A 15887-nucleotide genomic window follows, 5' to 3' on the forward strand; every position below is an offset into this window, starting at 1 on the left:
GCTGACACAAGAAAAGGAAATAGGAATTTGCAACAAACTTTGACGACTCCCTCCTCTCCCTCCCCCCCCCCCAGCTTTTCTGCTTCCTTGGAAGAAACCCCACCTTGATCGGAGCTGAATGGAGCTTTTTCATTCGCACACAGCTTCCCCCCCCCCGCCTGCCCCATTTCCTACTTTTGCATATGCTAAGGCGCCGTCCTTTCTACTTCGTTAGCACCTCGGCAAAATAATACCAGTCACAACAAAGCTAAAGATTTCTGCATTTACATTTTCTCTTTTTTTTTCTTTTGTGGTGCGGGTTTTTGTTTTTGTTTCTCTGTTTGTTGTTGTTGTTATTTTACGTCTTTTTTTTGTTTTATTCCTTCTCTGCAACTGACCTAATAGATTAATCAATAGCTATTTTCTTATCTTCGGCTCCCAGCAGATGCTGCCGTTGTTTGGGAAGCTGGGGGAGGAAGGGAAGAAAAAACAAAAACAATGGTGGGGGTGTGATTTTCACAGACCAAAAGTAGTTCTAGTGGTGGCTGTTGGGGTGTGTGTGTGCGTGCGCTCAAAATAAATTAAAATAAATTAATAAACCAGGGGCTGGTCCTTGGTCCTGGCGATGATCCCTTCAGAATTTGATCCCGGCTCGTTTAGCACAGCTGAAGAGTCCTTCCCCTCTTTTGTTATCTGACATTATCTTATTTACTTTGACAGAAAGAGCATGGAGTTTTTAAAAAGAGCAACTCCTCCGCCTTTCGCAAAATTTCTGCCTTTTGATTTTTTATTCTATTGATAGATGCGTAGATGGAATAATTTGAGCGCTCCTTTCGTTCCCAACAGAAGAAAGTTGCCGGACGAGATTGTTAAAATGAAGGCAGAGCGAAGAGGGGGCTTGTGAGGGTCTCTGTATGTTTTTCACGTGGCAAAGGTGCTTCTCTTTCTTTCTTTCTTTCTTTCTTTCTTTCTTTCTTTCTTTCTTTCTTTCTTTCTCTCTCTCTCTCTCTCTCTCTCTCCTCACCCCGCCACCCCCAGAGCCTCCCTGAAGGGTCTGCACTGATAACTCGGCTGCGATCAAGGGGGCGCGAGAGCCGCTGTTGTCCCTTTGTTGACAATTCCGCGCAACAACTTGAGTTTTGCCTGGCTTGCCAGCGGGGCTGCGCTGACGTCAGGGAACCACGTGGCCCCGCCTCCTAGTATATCTTGCACGGGAAAAGTAATCTATCAGGCGAGCCTTTTTCAAAAGGGACTTTCAAAGTGGCCAACGAGTTCCTCCTCACGCCCGTCGCTTCCCCCGCCCTCCTTCCTTCCCTCTCTCTCTTGGCTGCAAAGACACCACCTCCCCCCCCCCCGCAACACCACCAGCCTAAACCTTTAGAGGGAGGGGGCAAGAAAAGAAGGAGGGAGAGGGCAGGAAAGAGAGAGGGCGAAAGATCCTAAAAAGAGAAGAGAGAGGTGGAGAGGAAAGGAGGTGTCTATTGAGAAGTAGGGGGGTTATAGGCAAAGCCTGGAGCCGTGGCTGGAGCTTCCCAGCCCCGCGATGGGGAGAGCGGCTCGACAGGGATCTAACCTGCAGCGCCGGCGGCACTTCCGATGACTTGCGAGCAGCAGCAGCAGCAGCAGATCGCGCGATCCCTCCGGCCGGGGACAGCCTCGCCGCTCGGGCGCTCCGATGCGCGCTCTCCTGCCGCCTGCAGAGACGATTCCCCGACGAGGAAGAACCCCTGAAGTGATCCCAGCCCGGAAGAGGAGCCAGGCGAGGAGTTGGAGCGGAGAGCAGCTTCAGCCGCCTTCCTCCTCCCCCTCCCACCCGACGCCCCCCCTCCCCACCGTCCTCGCCTCCTCCTCTTCCTCGCCGCCGCCCCGTCGCTGCTTCCGTCGCTGTCCTTTACGGAGGGGCTGGTGGGGGAGTCCCTCGCCGCCGCCGCTGCTACCAGCACTATCCTGATCCCTGATCGGAGAGAAAGAGGGAGACCCGGCTGAGAGATCGCTCCGAGAGGACTTGGAGCTGTTCCCAGATGCCTGCCCGGGGAGAAGAAGGCGCCGAGGCCGGCAGCTAGAGGAGGAGGAAGAAGAGGAGGAGGAAGAAGGGGGGGGAGGAGCAGGAGGGAGGGGGGAGCCTCTTCCTCTGCCAGCTCCGCTACCTGTTGGAGACGGATCTTCGAAGGAGGGGGACTGGATTGGCTCCCGGGCGCCTGGCTGGCCCCCACCCTTCCTCGTTTTGTTTTGTTTCTTTTTAAAAAAAATAGTAGTAGTATTACCCGCGATATTATTATTATTAATCCCCGCTCTCCGTCTCCCGCCACCCTCCCGCCAGCGGTGATGACCCTGTCCGGCAGCCTGAGCTCCAGCGACATGTCCGGCCAGGCGGTGCTGACGGCCGAAGATGTGGACATCGACGTGGTGGGCGAGGGAGACGACGGCATGGAGGAGAGAGGCTGCGGCGGAGGGGCCAGCGACGGCGAGGCCGGCTGCAGCCCCAGCGCACTGGCCGCGTCGTCGGGCTTGCCAGTCCAGCTGGCCCTCGACGAGGCGGCCGCTGCAGAGCTGCTGCTGGCCAAAGAGGCAGCGGAGACGGCGACCAGCGGCAGCAGCAACGGCGGCAGCCCCGTCGAGGAGAAGCTGGCCGGCGAGGAGGGAGCGCCGTCGGGGGGAGCGCCGTCGGGGGCCGCGGCGGCCGCTGCTGCTGCTGCCTCCAGCGGCGGCAAGCCCAAGAGCAGCTTGGTGAAGCCTCCGTACTCGTACATCGCCCTCATCACCATGGCCATCCTGCAGAGCCCGCAGAAGAAGCTGACGCTGAGCGGCATCTGCGAGTTCATCAGCAACCGCTTCCCCTACTACCGGGAGAAGTTCCCCGCCTGGCAGAACTCCATCCGCCACAACCTGTCGCTCAACGACTGCTTCGTCAAGATCCCCCGCGAGCCGGGCAACCCGGGCAAGGGCAACTACTGGACGCTGGACCCGCAGTCCGAGGACATGTTCGACAACGGCTCCTTCCTGCGCCGGAGGAAGCGCTTCAAGCGCCACCAGCAGGAGCAGCTGCGCGAACAGACGGCGCTCATGATGCACAGCTTCGGCGCCTACAGCCTGGCCGCCGCCGCCGCCTCGGCCGCCGCCGCCGGGCCCTACGGCAGAGCCTACGGCCTGCCCCACGGCGCCTACCCGCACCCGGCCGCCGCCCTGCAGTACCCCTACATCCCCCCCGTCGGGCCCATGCTGCCTCCCGCTGTGCCGCTGCTGCCGTCCAGCGAGCTCAGCCGAAAAGCCTTCAACTCCCAGCTCAGCCCCAGCCTGCAGATCCAGCTCAGCGGACTCAGCGCCGCCGGATCCGCAGCCGCAGCCGCTGCAGCCGCCGCCGCAGCCGCCGCCGCCGCCTCGTCGGGGGTGAAAGCCGAGCCCAGCAGTCGGCCGTCGTTCAGCATCGAGAACATCATCGGCTGCGTCGGCGGGCCGGCCGCTACGTCGTCGGCCGCCAGCGCGCAGACTTTCCTGCGGCCGCCGGTCACCGTCCAGTCGGGCCTCCTGGCGCACCAGCCGCTCTCGCTGGCGCGGAGCACGGCGGCCATCGCGCCTATCCTCAGCGTGCCCACGAACATTATCTCGGGACAGTTCTTGCAGCCCGCCGCCTCTGCCGCGCCGGTGCAGGCGAAGTGGCCGGCGCAGTAGGCTCGACGGGGCCCCCGCGGGATGCTTCCCCTCTCGCGCTCCTGCGCTTAGGGCGGCTCTTGGGTTTTTTTATAATAAGAAACGGCCGTAAAGATTTTCTACCCGACGTCTCCGGAGAGAGCAGAGACTCCGACGAAGAACGGAACGCGGCAAAGACCGCGGACTTCTTGGGACTCCAGTCGCTGGTTCCTGGACGGCGCCCTCTTGGAGGCCGAACCGTTGCACGGACGCTTCTCCAGCGCTTAAAAACTCTCGCGCTCCCGCTCACACGTACAAAAAGGAATGCTGTGTCTGTCTGTGCAGGTAAAAAAAAAGCCTAACGCTCAAAAAACCCACGGCAAAGTATTTGTACATATTTGTATTCGGGCGAAAGCGGGAGGCAAAAGACTGTCTTCCCTTTTGCGGTTTTTATTTTTTTAAAAGGAGCCACATTTGGGAGGGAAATAAAGGAAACACGCGCGCGCAAGCAAAGGATTGGGAGCCCCGAACTTTCACTTTTGTTGAAGGTTCTTATTCTCCTCGGTCGTTTCCTTCGGCAGGGGAAAAATAAGCCCGAACACACACCTGAATAATGAGGGGAGGCATTTTGATTTTGGATAGGAGGAAAAGAAAAGAACAAAAAGAAATCGAGCAAAAAATGAAATAGGGGGATTCCCCTATCGTTCTATTATAGAAGTCTGTTTATATATGAATGAATATATGTATTCTAAATGTTATCCCTTCGTGTTGTACACAGCTTTGTAAATAAATTTTTAAAACGGTGCTTTTGGTTGTTGACTTCCTACTGATGGGAGCGTGTGAAATCACTCGAGGCAGAGGGGATGCCGTGGAAAAACAATTTCGCGGCTTCAGGTAGGAAGTCGAGGCCCTCAGGTGGGAGAAGATTCAGTTTAAATCGCTGGGATTCGCTTCCCCGCAAAGGTGGGCATTCCGATGCCTTAAAACGGAATAGGCGAAGGGTAGCTATCACAGACTCCACGAAAAATATCGCCCTTAACATTTTTTAAATAATGATGATGATGATGGAAAACATATAAAGACAACTTCCCGTTTAAATACCTGCAAAATTACGCAGCGCGAGTTTTAATTTCGCAAAGGATCTTATTTACAGATTTTAAGGTCTCAGGTTACTGAAAATGCCTTCGTTAATAAAGCAAGCTGGACCAGGGTTGTTCGCTGAGGCCAAATTGTTTCTCGGTGGTGGTGGTAAAAGGACAACACCCCCCTCCCCCCACAAAGCTATAGGAGAGGAAATCGAATTAAATGCGGAATCAGCATTAACAAAAATTAAATTAAGTTTTCCATTCTCATCCAATAACCGGATAACTTTAATTCTCCGCCAAGTTTCCTTTTCCTTACCCAAATAATGCATTTCAAGATGGCGGCGCGCATAGACGCTGCGGCTTAGTGCTCTCCCTTAGCGTTTTGTTTTGTTTTTATTATTTTTACTTGGTCTGAGTTTGTTTGGTTGTTGTTGTTGTTTTGCTTTTGTTGTTTTTAAGGGATGGCATCCAATTTCGTTGCACTTGTGCAATGTTGCACTTGTGTAATGACAATAAAGAATCTATTCTATTCTATTCTATTTCCTCCCGCTTTTACAGCAGAGGAAAAGGCGCCAGGCTTCTCACCTGCTCGACTCTGAAGGTGTGGGTCGCTTTGTGCGATGTCTGGGAATACTGGGGTTTAACTCCAGGTTTTCGAACTGAAGGCTTGGAACGGTTTTTGTTTTTGTTTTTTTCCCCTTCCTGAAATAGAAACAAAGGTATAGGGCACAACCCAGAATCACCCACCTTTGTGAATGAAAGCTCCTCTTTTAACAAGGAGCGTCGCGGTGAGGTTGCGGCGCGATGGAAAAAAGAAGGTGTGCGTTACAAACCGATCATCGACGAGGAAAAAAAAATGTATTGAAGCAGGAAATCGTGCCTTTTTGCTGTGTCCGATCGGGTAAAGACGTCTCTATAGCTATTCCTATATATCAGTAGCCTTGTAGATAGAGATCTGTGGCTTCAGAAATGGGGATATTTGGGGTCATATTTTAAGTCACCGAAGGGCCTGGCGAGGAGGTGGAGAGGGGAGCCATTTGACTCAATGGGCGCCTTTCTCCTTGACTTTCTGAGAATGTCGATCCCACCCTATGGCGTGATATAACCATTTTGGAGCGAATTTGTTTGCATTCTGAAAGAAAGGAGACAACCGAAAGCTTCAAAGGGTAGGAAATATGGGTATGGCGCGCGCGCGGGTATCTATCTGATATCTCTATGTATTATATATATATATACATGGCAGTGGAAGTGCAAATGACCCCTCTCTCTTTGGAACAAAACATGCGCTTTGTCAGTTGAGGGAAGGCAAGGATTTCGTTCTGCTCTGTCCCTGGTCAGGAACGGGCCTTGCTCAGTTTCCTTTAGCGCAGGCAAGAGGCTGGATACTGGCCTGGATGCGCCTTTAAGGAGGGCCGCTGTCCTTGCCTGGTGCACAATTTGTTTTCCAGATAAACCATAAATATTATTCCACCCTAAGTAAACATTTAGACCTCGGGATATGTGGACGAAAATAAAGTAAGCTGCCTGGTGACGGGGGGGCGGCGGGGAGGAGGCGGAGAGCGAGTGCTTGAACTTTATAAATAAGGACCTGCTAATCATTTGACACTCCGAGGCAAACAGGCAGCTCATCCAAGCGGGCGATTAGGTATCAGCCGCTTTTTCAAGCAGGTCCCTACATGGAAGCACCGGGTGTGTGTGTGTGTCCCGTCCCCCGTCCCCCCCCCGTCGGGCCGCCGTGGCCTCCCATTTTCGCCCCCTTCTGCCCCCGTTTACCAATCTCTCTCTCTCTGTCTGTCTCTTCGCTTTTAAAAAATCTCTCTGCTTCTCTCTCTCTCTCTCTTTTCCTTTTATTTATTTTTTCTTCCAAGGCCAGAGAAACGGATTTAACTTGCTCGGTGCGCTGCTGCCTCTCCTCCTGCTGCCGCTATAAAAGTCACAAGTTGTTTCACAGTTGTGTCTGGCTAATCGGTTTTTACACAAACAGCAAATGGTCCGTGGGTTGTGCAAAACCCCGGTCTATATTTAGCTGATACCCCTGGGAAAAGAGGAAGGGGGCTCTTCTTGAATTCACAGCCCGGCTCGCCGTTGCTGCTGAGCCAGGCCTTCGCCATGACATTGGATAACAGAGGGCTCATTCCAGCCCTGATCCTTTGTTACTTATAAAATTACTCCCTTCATATTTCCGCGCATAGCTCCAATACCTCGCGGCCCTTGCGGAGGGGAGGGAGGGTGTGTGTGTGTGTGTGTGTGTGTACTGAGGGTCACCAGAAGCCTTTTGGTTTGAAGTGGAATAAGGTCCACGCAACACACCCAAAGGCGTCCCCGGGCATCATCTGGAGGTAGAAGAGAAGGAGGGAGGGCAGGGGAAAGAGAGCCGTCAACTTTCTGCCCAATTGGCTCCGCTTGACAGAAAGGAGGGGGGGGGGTGGAGAGGAAAACCTCGAGACTTTTCTGCTTGGACCTGTTTTTTTGTCTCGTAGCGTGCAAGAGAATATATAGGGCATGATAATCTGGAACGACATTGCCGCTTGGGTAACAGGGACCAAGGTGTAGAGTTAGGGGAATTTCCAGTTTCAACAGGAATTATAGTATTCTCTCTGTTTTTCTCCTTCTGCGTGTATCAGAGCAGCTCCTTGATCTGAGCAGGAAGGATCGGGGATCCAGATCGAGGCGCTTCTCCTTCTTAAGGGGATCCCTGCTCTCTGACCTGCTCAGAGGTGGATCCTTTGAGTTAAACTGAATCCTTCTCCACGGCGTTAGGTTGTGTCCAAGCTGCTGGGAATAGTTAAGAGCTAGGCATTTGCATTCGCAAACCTAACCCCCCCCCCAATGGCTGGTGCCTGTGCTGAAGGCACAAAAAGCGCATTTGGAATTATTACTGTTAGGCATAAGGAGCTGTGGTGAGAGAGAGACAGAGAAGGAAGGGAAGAGGGCGGCCATTGATGTTAGCGCCAGGAATCCGGGGAGAAAAAGTCCGAAGAAGAGGCAGGCAGGTGAAGCTGGACTCTGGAAGGATGACAGCCTTGTAGTGGCAGAGTGACACCTCTAGGGGGCTTTTGTCGTGCGCAGAGTTCTCCTGCTCTCTTGGATCGTTGCCTTCCAGCCTCCAGGCCCATTGAATGAAAACTGGGACAGAAAGAGGCGCGCCTCATTTTATCCTTGAATCTTGGGTTGGGGCGTCATCATATCATGGCAAGAGGAGGAAGAGAACTTTTCATTTTAGGGGCTAAACTGGGAGAGAATCCCAGGGAAAGCCACGAGAAGATGACTATCGTTGTGATCATTCAAAGATGGTCATCCTTACGCGGCTTAACTGGGGAGATGCGCAAGACAAGGGAGGAGGCGGATATAGTCGGGCAGATGCTCGGATATACAGGCAGGCGAGAGAAAGGCGGGAGGGGAATTCTGGGGAACAGATAATCGATCTCGAATGCTAGGCATTGATTTCGCAGAATATATGCCCGTTTGCCTTCTGACCCTTCTGAAGCGTCAGTCAATGTCAAGAGGGACGTCATATTTTTCAGGATAGACACCTGGGTGTTTGTGTTTCATCTGGTTTGAATTGGGGAAGGAATGTTAGGTGAGTAGATGCATCTTGGTACACCCCCCCTCCCAAAAAAAAGTGCTGTGGAAGAGTAGTAGTCACAACAGAAACAACCCAATTCTGCTCTTTTCGTTGGTTGCTGCAGTATAGTAAGCGCGGGTGTAGGGGGCGATAGAGATAGTAGTATCTTGGTCACGTTTCGGACCCCATTCCCAGGACCTGCTCCTTCCTTCCTGCCCAGAACTATGGCGGCAAAAGAGAAGGCAATTTCCTCCCAATTCCAGCAGTGCCACCAGCCCCCTAACAAAAGGCCAGCCCCCTTAACAAAAATCCTGGATACGCCCATGCCACGATCCAAATTCTCAGAACACCAGAATTTTTCATTTTCTTGTCCTTCCATTTTCTCTTCTCTGCCATCCTCCAGAAACCCAACTGTTCAACTAAAACAAACGCCTGTTTTAACCAGACATGACACTCTGTCCTCTGGAGCATTTTCAAAGTAACAAGATAATGGGTGGTGTTCAACTAAGTCTTACTCAGATCAGACCAATTGAAATTTATGGACCTAACTTAGGCAGGTTCGTTAATTTCAATGGGATTGCTCTGAGTAAGACTTAGTTGAACACTACCCTTTTAGTTGTTTTATTATTATTATTATTATTATTAAAAAAGGGACGCGGGTGGCACTGTGGGTTAAAGCCTCAGCACCTAGGACAGGCTGATCGAAAGGTCGGCGGTTCGAATCCCCGCGGCGGGGTGCGCTCCTGTCATTCGGTCCCAGTGCCTGCCAACCTAGCAGTTCGAAAGCACCCTCGGGTGCAAGTAGATAAATAGGGACCGCTTACCAGCGGGAAGGTAAACAGCGTTCCGTGTGCTGCACTGGCTCGCCAGCTGCTGCTTCGTCACGCTGGCCACGTGACCCGGAAGTGTCTGCGGACAGTGCTGGCTCCCGGCCTATAGAGTGAGATGAGCGCACAACCCTAGAGTCTGGCAAGACTGGCCCGTACGGGCAGGGGTACCTTTACATTATTATTATTATTATTATTATTATTATTATTATTATTATTATTATTTTGTTACATATATCCCCCTTTTCCATGAAGAATCATTTCGCTAACAATAAAATCCAAACAGATAATAAGTCAGCAACATCCCAATAACTCCCACAGTAAAGTCAGACCCAGTTAAATAAAACAATTATAGCAAGGATGCAGATTAACCATAGAGCGTTGAAGAAAAACACATCACTTCACTGGCAAAACATCTGTTTAAATAATATGGGGTTTACCTGTCGAAAAGTCGGGAGACTTCATCAGGAGAAGGGAATCCTTCAGGTAGCCTGTTCCCAAGCAATTTAGGGTTTTGTACATTATAACGAATGGTGTGTAGGGGGGGGGAGGTTTGGCTGGGCCAACAGTTGGTGACGGATTGTGTCTTAGTCATTTCTCCCTTTTGGATTCTCCCGTGCTGAAGCTGAAAGACCTTACCTGGTGGTTCAGCAACTGAAGCAAAGAGACATTAGGATGAGGCTTCTTTGGAGGACTTGGAATTTTTGGAAAGAGGCTATTGCTGCCCCCACCTGTACAAACTTTGGGACAAATGGATGGGAAAAGCTACGGCACTTTTCATAGAGTCCATGCCACCCAAGAACACACACCTGAGCTCTTAGTAGGTACTGTATATGGAAAGCAAAATGTCATTGCTGCCCTACATCTCTAGGGTTAATCCCCAGGGGGCAGCTGGTGTGTGGAGGAATTTGTATATAGAGACCCATAGAATTGTGTGTGTGTGCATGTCGGGGGTTGGGAATCAATACCATGTTCTTGCTAATAATAATTGGGACAGGGGCATCTCCACCCCCATCGTTCAGCCCGGACATTGAGATCCAGAGCCGAGGGCCTTCTGGCGGTTCCCTCATTGCGAGAAGTGAGGTTACAGGGAACCAGGCAGAGGGCCTTCTCGGTAGTGGCGCCCGCCCTGTGGAACGCCCTCCCTTCAGATGTGAAGGAAATAAGCAGCTATCCTATTTTTAAAAGAAAAAGGCAGCCCTGTTTAGGGAAGTTTTTAATATTTAATGCTGTATTGTTTTTAACTCTCGATTGGGAGCCGCCCAAGGTGGCTGGGGAAACTCAGCCAGATGGGCGGGGTATAAATTGTTGTTGTTGTTGTTGTTGTTGTTATTCTCAGTTTTATGCAGCTATTCCATTAAAAAAAAAGCATTAACTGTAATGAAACACACTATTCATAGAAGGAAAGGGCATTTAGCCACCTCTCTCACCTTTTCTAAGCTACTGTACTATGCAGCCTCATATTGAGTCAGGCTATTTTTTTTTGTTTTGTTTTGTTTATTATATTTATACACCACCTTTTTCTTCCAAAGAGCTCAAGGGGGTGTAACATGGTTCCCCCCTCCCACTGCATCATCACAACAACCCTGTGAGGTAGGTTAGGCTAAGAGATGGTGACCAGCCCAAGATCACCCAGTGAACTCCATGGCTGAGCAGGGATTTGAACCCTGGTTTCCCATGTCCTAGTCCAGCACTCTAACCATTACGCCACACTGGCTCTATTGGTCCATCTAGCTCAGCCTTCTGGGAAGGCAGGGAGGGGCCTGTCTCAGCTGTGCCTGAAGATGCCAGGGACTGAACCTTGGACCTTATAATTCACACAGAGCACATGCTGTCTACCACAGCAACAGCCAGCCTCTTCCCAAGCCGTTAAGTTACATCTTTTGCTTGTATTGCCAAATATTAAAAGCCTGGCCTATACGATCTGAATAATCGAGTGAAAAAACCTTTCCTGGATTGTACCACTTTAGGTTGCAGGTGGAGGGATTTTATACCTGAATGTCTGAAAAACCAAAAGGGGTAGGAAAGGCTGCAAAAAGATCTTCCCCAAACTGGGTGAATTGTCAACTTAAGCTGGGTATAAGTGGATCACACTGGGGCAAAAAACCCTAATGAATTTCACATATATACATTGATAGTGTTTGAACTAGCTACGAACTAATTAGGAAAGAAACAATTTGGGTCATGGCTCTATGAAAAAGGCAAAGTCCATGCAAGGGATCTTTAGGGAAAGGGATGGAAAATAAAACTCGGTGCTGATATTCTCTTGTGCAAATTGATGGCACATCCACATCTGGAACACTTTGTACAGATCTGGTTGTCCCACCTCAACAAGGCGATTGCAGTGCTGGAAAAGGTACAGAAAGGGACGGCGAAATTATCAAGAGGCTTAGAGAAGCATTTAGTTTAAAGCAGTTATCACCTATGCTAAATATATTCAAAAATATATTAATATGTGCACATGTGCACCTGCAATATTGCAAGCCCCAATACTCAACCAATTTGAGTGGCTGCAGCAAAAAAAAACCCCACAGAATATTAAGGTAGGTAAATCCTTGGGATAGGCTGAGCCAATAGTCCTAATAGGGATACAAATCGTCACCCTCCCCATTCATCAGATTAATCATTTGATGAATGGAAGTGGATCAGCTGTGTTTGGGGGGTTATCTGCCTGTGTGCACATGCGTATGTGGAGTGACCACCCATTTTTAGCCACATCCACACATGGCAGGTGGCGGGTGGGTGGACCAGGGGTAAATGCAGCACTTGGGCCAAAAAGAGTTTATTACCCCTACTTTAGGGCCTAAGAACATGCTTAAGAACCTGATAGCCCTGTTTGTGAATGAAAGGTGGCTTTGGGGAGGTGAGGTTGGAGCAGAGAATCAGCAGAGGAGTGCTTAACCCCAATCCCACCCACTGCTTTTCCATTCCAACTCCCCTTGCCTCTCTCTTCCCATTGGATTTCACATGTGTTTGACTTCACAACTGACCAGCTAACCTACTGACTTCTCCAACAAGGGGAATAATAATACTCACCATCCTTACAGGACTGTTTTAACCACTACTGAAGGTAAGGGTATCATAGTGCTTTGAACTATGCTTGTTTAGCTGCAGCTTTGGAGGTGTGGGTGCAGCGAGGGCTTGAATGGAAGATTGCATTCCAACCTTATCCACACCCATTTGCTTTCCATTATAGACGTCCATGATAGGTGGTAAGCTCCTGCAGGGGGTATCACACAGAGACTGCAAACTGAGCTTTCAAGGGTGGGGCACCAATAATTTTGGGTCCCCTTGATCCAAAGCCCCATTGATCCTTGGGTCCCTGAGCTACACCAACCTCTTTTACTTAGGGCACACTTTTGCACACTTTTGGTCAGCTGTATCAGCCACAAACCATGAAGTGATATACATGGAATGTACTTCCCCCCCCCCTTCAGGACTATTGTTTTTCTTCATGTGCAAATGTTTCCCTCTATCGATTGCCTTGAAAGCTGCCTTATATAACAGAATGAGTATCACCTAGTCCACCCCCCCTGCAATGCAGGAATATGCAGCTGTTCCATACAAGGATCGAACCTGCAACCCTGGCATTATGAGTACCACACTCTAACCAACTGAGCTATCCAACCAGGTCAGACTATTTGCTATCTAGCCCAGCATTCACGCTCTGGCTCTGAAGTACACCTCCCTTCTACCCAGCTCGGGCGATGGGAATTATGGTCCAAAACAGATGGAGTGCCCCAAGTTGGTGGAAACCTGGTCGACTCTGACTGGCAGGCAAGTAGCCTTTCCCTTCCTGATCCTTTTAAGTGGAGGTACCAGGTATTAAAGGGACATGGGTGGTGCTGTGGTCTAAACCACTGAGCCTAGGGCTTGCCAATCGGAAGGTCGGCGGTTCGAATCCCCGCAACGGGGTGAGCTCCCATTGCTCGGTCCCAGCTCCTGCCAACATAGCAGTTCGAAAGCATGTCAGAGTGCTGGTAGATAAATAGGTACCGCTCTGGCGGGAAGGTAAACAGTATTTCTGTGCGCTGCTCTGGTTTTGCCAGAAGCAGCCGAGTCATGCTGGCCACATGACCCAGAAAAACTGTCTGTGGACAAACGTCGGCTCCCTTGGCCACTAAAGTGAGATGAGCGCCACAACCCCAGAGTCGTTCATGACTGGACTTAACTGTCAGGGGTCCTTTACCTTTACCTTACCAGGTATTAAACCTGTTTGGAAAGTTTCTGCTCTATCCACTGCATTGGGGTCCCCTTCCCTCAATTAATTGGTTGATGACTAACGAAGTGAGCCATTGTGAGAAAGTGGTTAGAACATCACAGACTAGCACCTGGGAGACCAGGGTTTGAATTGAATCCCTGCACAGCCATGAAGCTCATTGGGTGCCAGTTGCTGCCTCTACCTCACAGGGTTGGTGTGTGGGGATTAAATGAGGAGGGGAGGCTGGGGAACCAAAGAACCATAGAATTGTAGAGTTGGAAGGGACCCCAAGGGTCATTCAGTCCAACCCCCTGCAATGCAGGAATCTCAGCTAAAGCATCCAGATGACCATTCAACAGATAACCATCCAGTCTCTGCTTAAAAACCTCCAAGGAAGGAGAGTCCACAACCTCCCGAGGGAGATTGTTCTATTCTTACTGCCAAGAAAGTTTTCCCGTGCTCCACCTCGAGCTCCCTGGAGAAAAGTTGGGATATGAATGCAGTAAGCTAGCAATCCCATGCACGCCCAGGATAGAGACCCACCGAGTTCAACTGACCTCGCTTCCTAAGAACCGAGTGTAGCAGGGGCTGCAGCCTGGAACCCTTCGACTTGATGCGTCGACTGCAGCCGCAATCCTACTCCACGTTTCTTCCTGGGAGCGAGGCCCCATGAGACGCAGTGGGCATTGCTTCCGAGTAGGACTGCGCTGCAAGTCAGAGAGGTGGCAGGAAACGCGGAGGAGCGGGGCTTCCCCTAGCCTTCCCTGCCCCTAATTCATTTTCATTTAACAGCAGGGAAACCCTGCCGCTGCACATCCCCTTATCAAAGGCAGAGAGCAGCTCTTTCTGGGAGCTTGCCGTGATTTGCTCCGTCCCAGGCTGTAAAGCTGCGACGGCGCTTGGTTCAAGTGCGCGCTAGCAATGTTTCCAGCGCCCGCAGCAGGAGAGGAGGGCAGCCTGGAGCGCAGCCCCCTCTGGCCGTCGAGCGCCTCTCTCCGCGACGCTGTCGCTTCTGCCGTGACTTTGACAGCTCTGCTGAGATCAATGGTTGGGAAAGGCGTTAAGGACGCGCGGAAGGACGCTGGGCGGGTCAAGTCTGATCCGGGAGGAGGTGGGAAGGCTGGGGATGCATGAGATTCTTAATCTCAAAGTCGTGGGTTCGAGTCCCACCTTGCGCAAAAGATTCCTGCGTGGGAGGGGCTTCGACAAGATGAGCCTTGTGCCCCCTTCCAGGCTGCACAATTCTATGATTCAATACCCTCACGTTAACCTTTGGCGGGCTGGACGGTTCTGTGGACCCGCTCCTTTCCCTGGCCTGCCGCCCAGGGCAATGATGAAGACCTTGGATGAAACGATCAGGAAGAAACCAGCAAGCCAGAAAACAACAACACCAAGATCTTTTCTGAGCTACGGGGAGGAGAGAAATCGGTAGCACTTTTAAATTCTTCCCTGAATTAGAAAGGAGTTGTCTATGAAATTGGAAATCCAAACAGGTGGTGGTGGTGGCTTTTTAAAGCAGCGCTTATATGTGCCTTACTTTCAGTTGCAAGAGCCCCAGCTTGACCTTCCTCTAGGTGAGCTTATTACAGTATTAGACCTTCTGGCGGACTGAAAGGAGGACTTGGCGCCCCCTAAGGCTTTTGTTGGGAAGGAAGCACCGCGTCGGTGTAAAAGGGGCTTCCTCCTAAGGAAATGTGTGCTTAATTTAAGGGTCGAGGCACATAGAAAGCAATCGATGGTGAATAGCTCCCGAAAGGATTGGCAGGGTTAGTCAACGGGTTGACAGGCAATGGTGAACTCCAACTCCCATCAAGCACAGCCAATGGTCAAGATTGATGGGGGCTGTAGTCTAGCGACGCTGGAGAGCACTGCAGTTATTTACTCAGTATCTTTGGTTTCTCAGCCAACCTTTCTCCGTTGCTTCAAAGGTTTGTTCGAAGGCAACAGTCCAGAAATGGTGTGACAGGTCTTGACCCTGTGACCCACACATTCATTTGTTTTTGGTGGGATTTTATCACAACTAGCTTTGCTGAATTTTAAGACTTGCTAAAATAAGAAAAGAATCTCCAAACTAGACCCAAAGTCTAGAAGACTTGATAATGCATTAAAAAAATAATTTGCAAACTCTTTTATCAAGAAGGGCTGGGGCAGGTAAAACTACAATAAACTCATCACATTGATAGCTCAGTCCTATGTCTACTTAGAAATAGGTCCCACTGAGTTCAGTTTCAAACATGCTTACTAAGAAGTAAGACTGCAATCCTAACCATTGAATTCAATGAGACTTATTCCCATCTAAGTGGGGTTAGGATTGATTGAACACACTGGAACTTGCCTCTCAGTACACATGCATAGGATTATATTCTATGAGGACACAAAAATACTACTGACTGTATCTGCGAGATGTATTTGATATCTATGTATGTATGATTTAAATATACTGCTAAAGTCTCTTTGGCCAAATATATGTCGCTCAAATAGGAAAATCTGACATTGTCTAAGAAAGAAGTTCACACACTTTAAAAAAAATATTACTAAAGATTTTCTTGTTTCACAAAAGTGTTTGCAATGTCTCTCTTGTATTTTTTCCCCATGTAACATTT

General features: G+C 50.2%; 1 protein-coding gene across 1 annotated transcript; it reads left to right on the forward strand.

Moving 5' to 3' along the window:
• The first annotated feature begins 501 nt into the window (after positions 1-501).
• On the forward strand, positions 502-4411 carry FOXD3 (forkhead box D3). The gene has a single exon (XM_083448164.1). The coding sequence runs from the start codon at positions 2305-2307 to the stop codon at positions 3646-3648; it is 1344 nt and encodes a 447-aa protein (XP_083304290.1). The 5' UTR covers positions 502-2304; the 3' UTR covers positions 3649-4411.
• Positions 4412-15887: the final 11476 nt, after the last annotated feature.

The sequence above is a fragment of the Podarcis tiliguerta genome (genome assembly GCF_965153285.1).
Source record: "Podarcis tiliguerta genome assembly, chromosome: 6".
Lineage (NCBI taxonomy): Eukaryota > Metazoa > Chordata > Lepidosauria > Squamata > Lacertidae > Podarcis > Podarcis tiliguerta.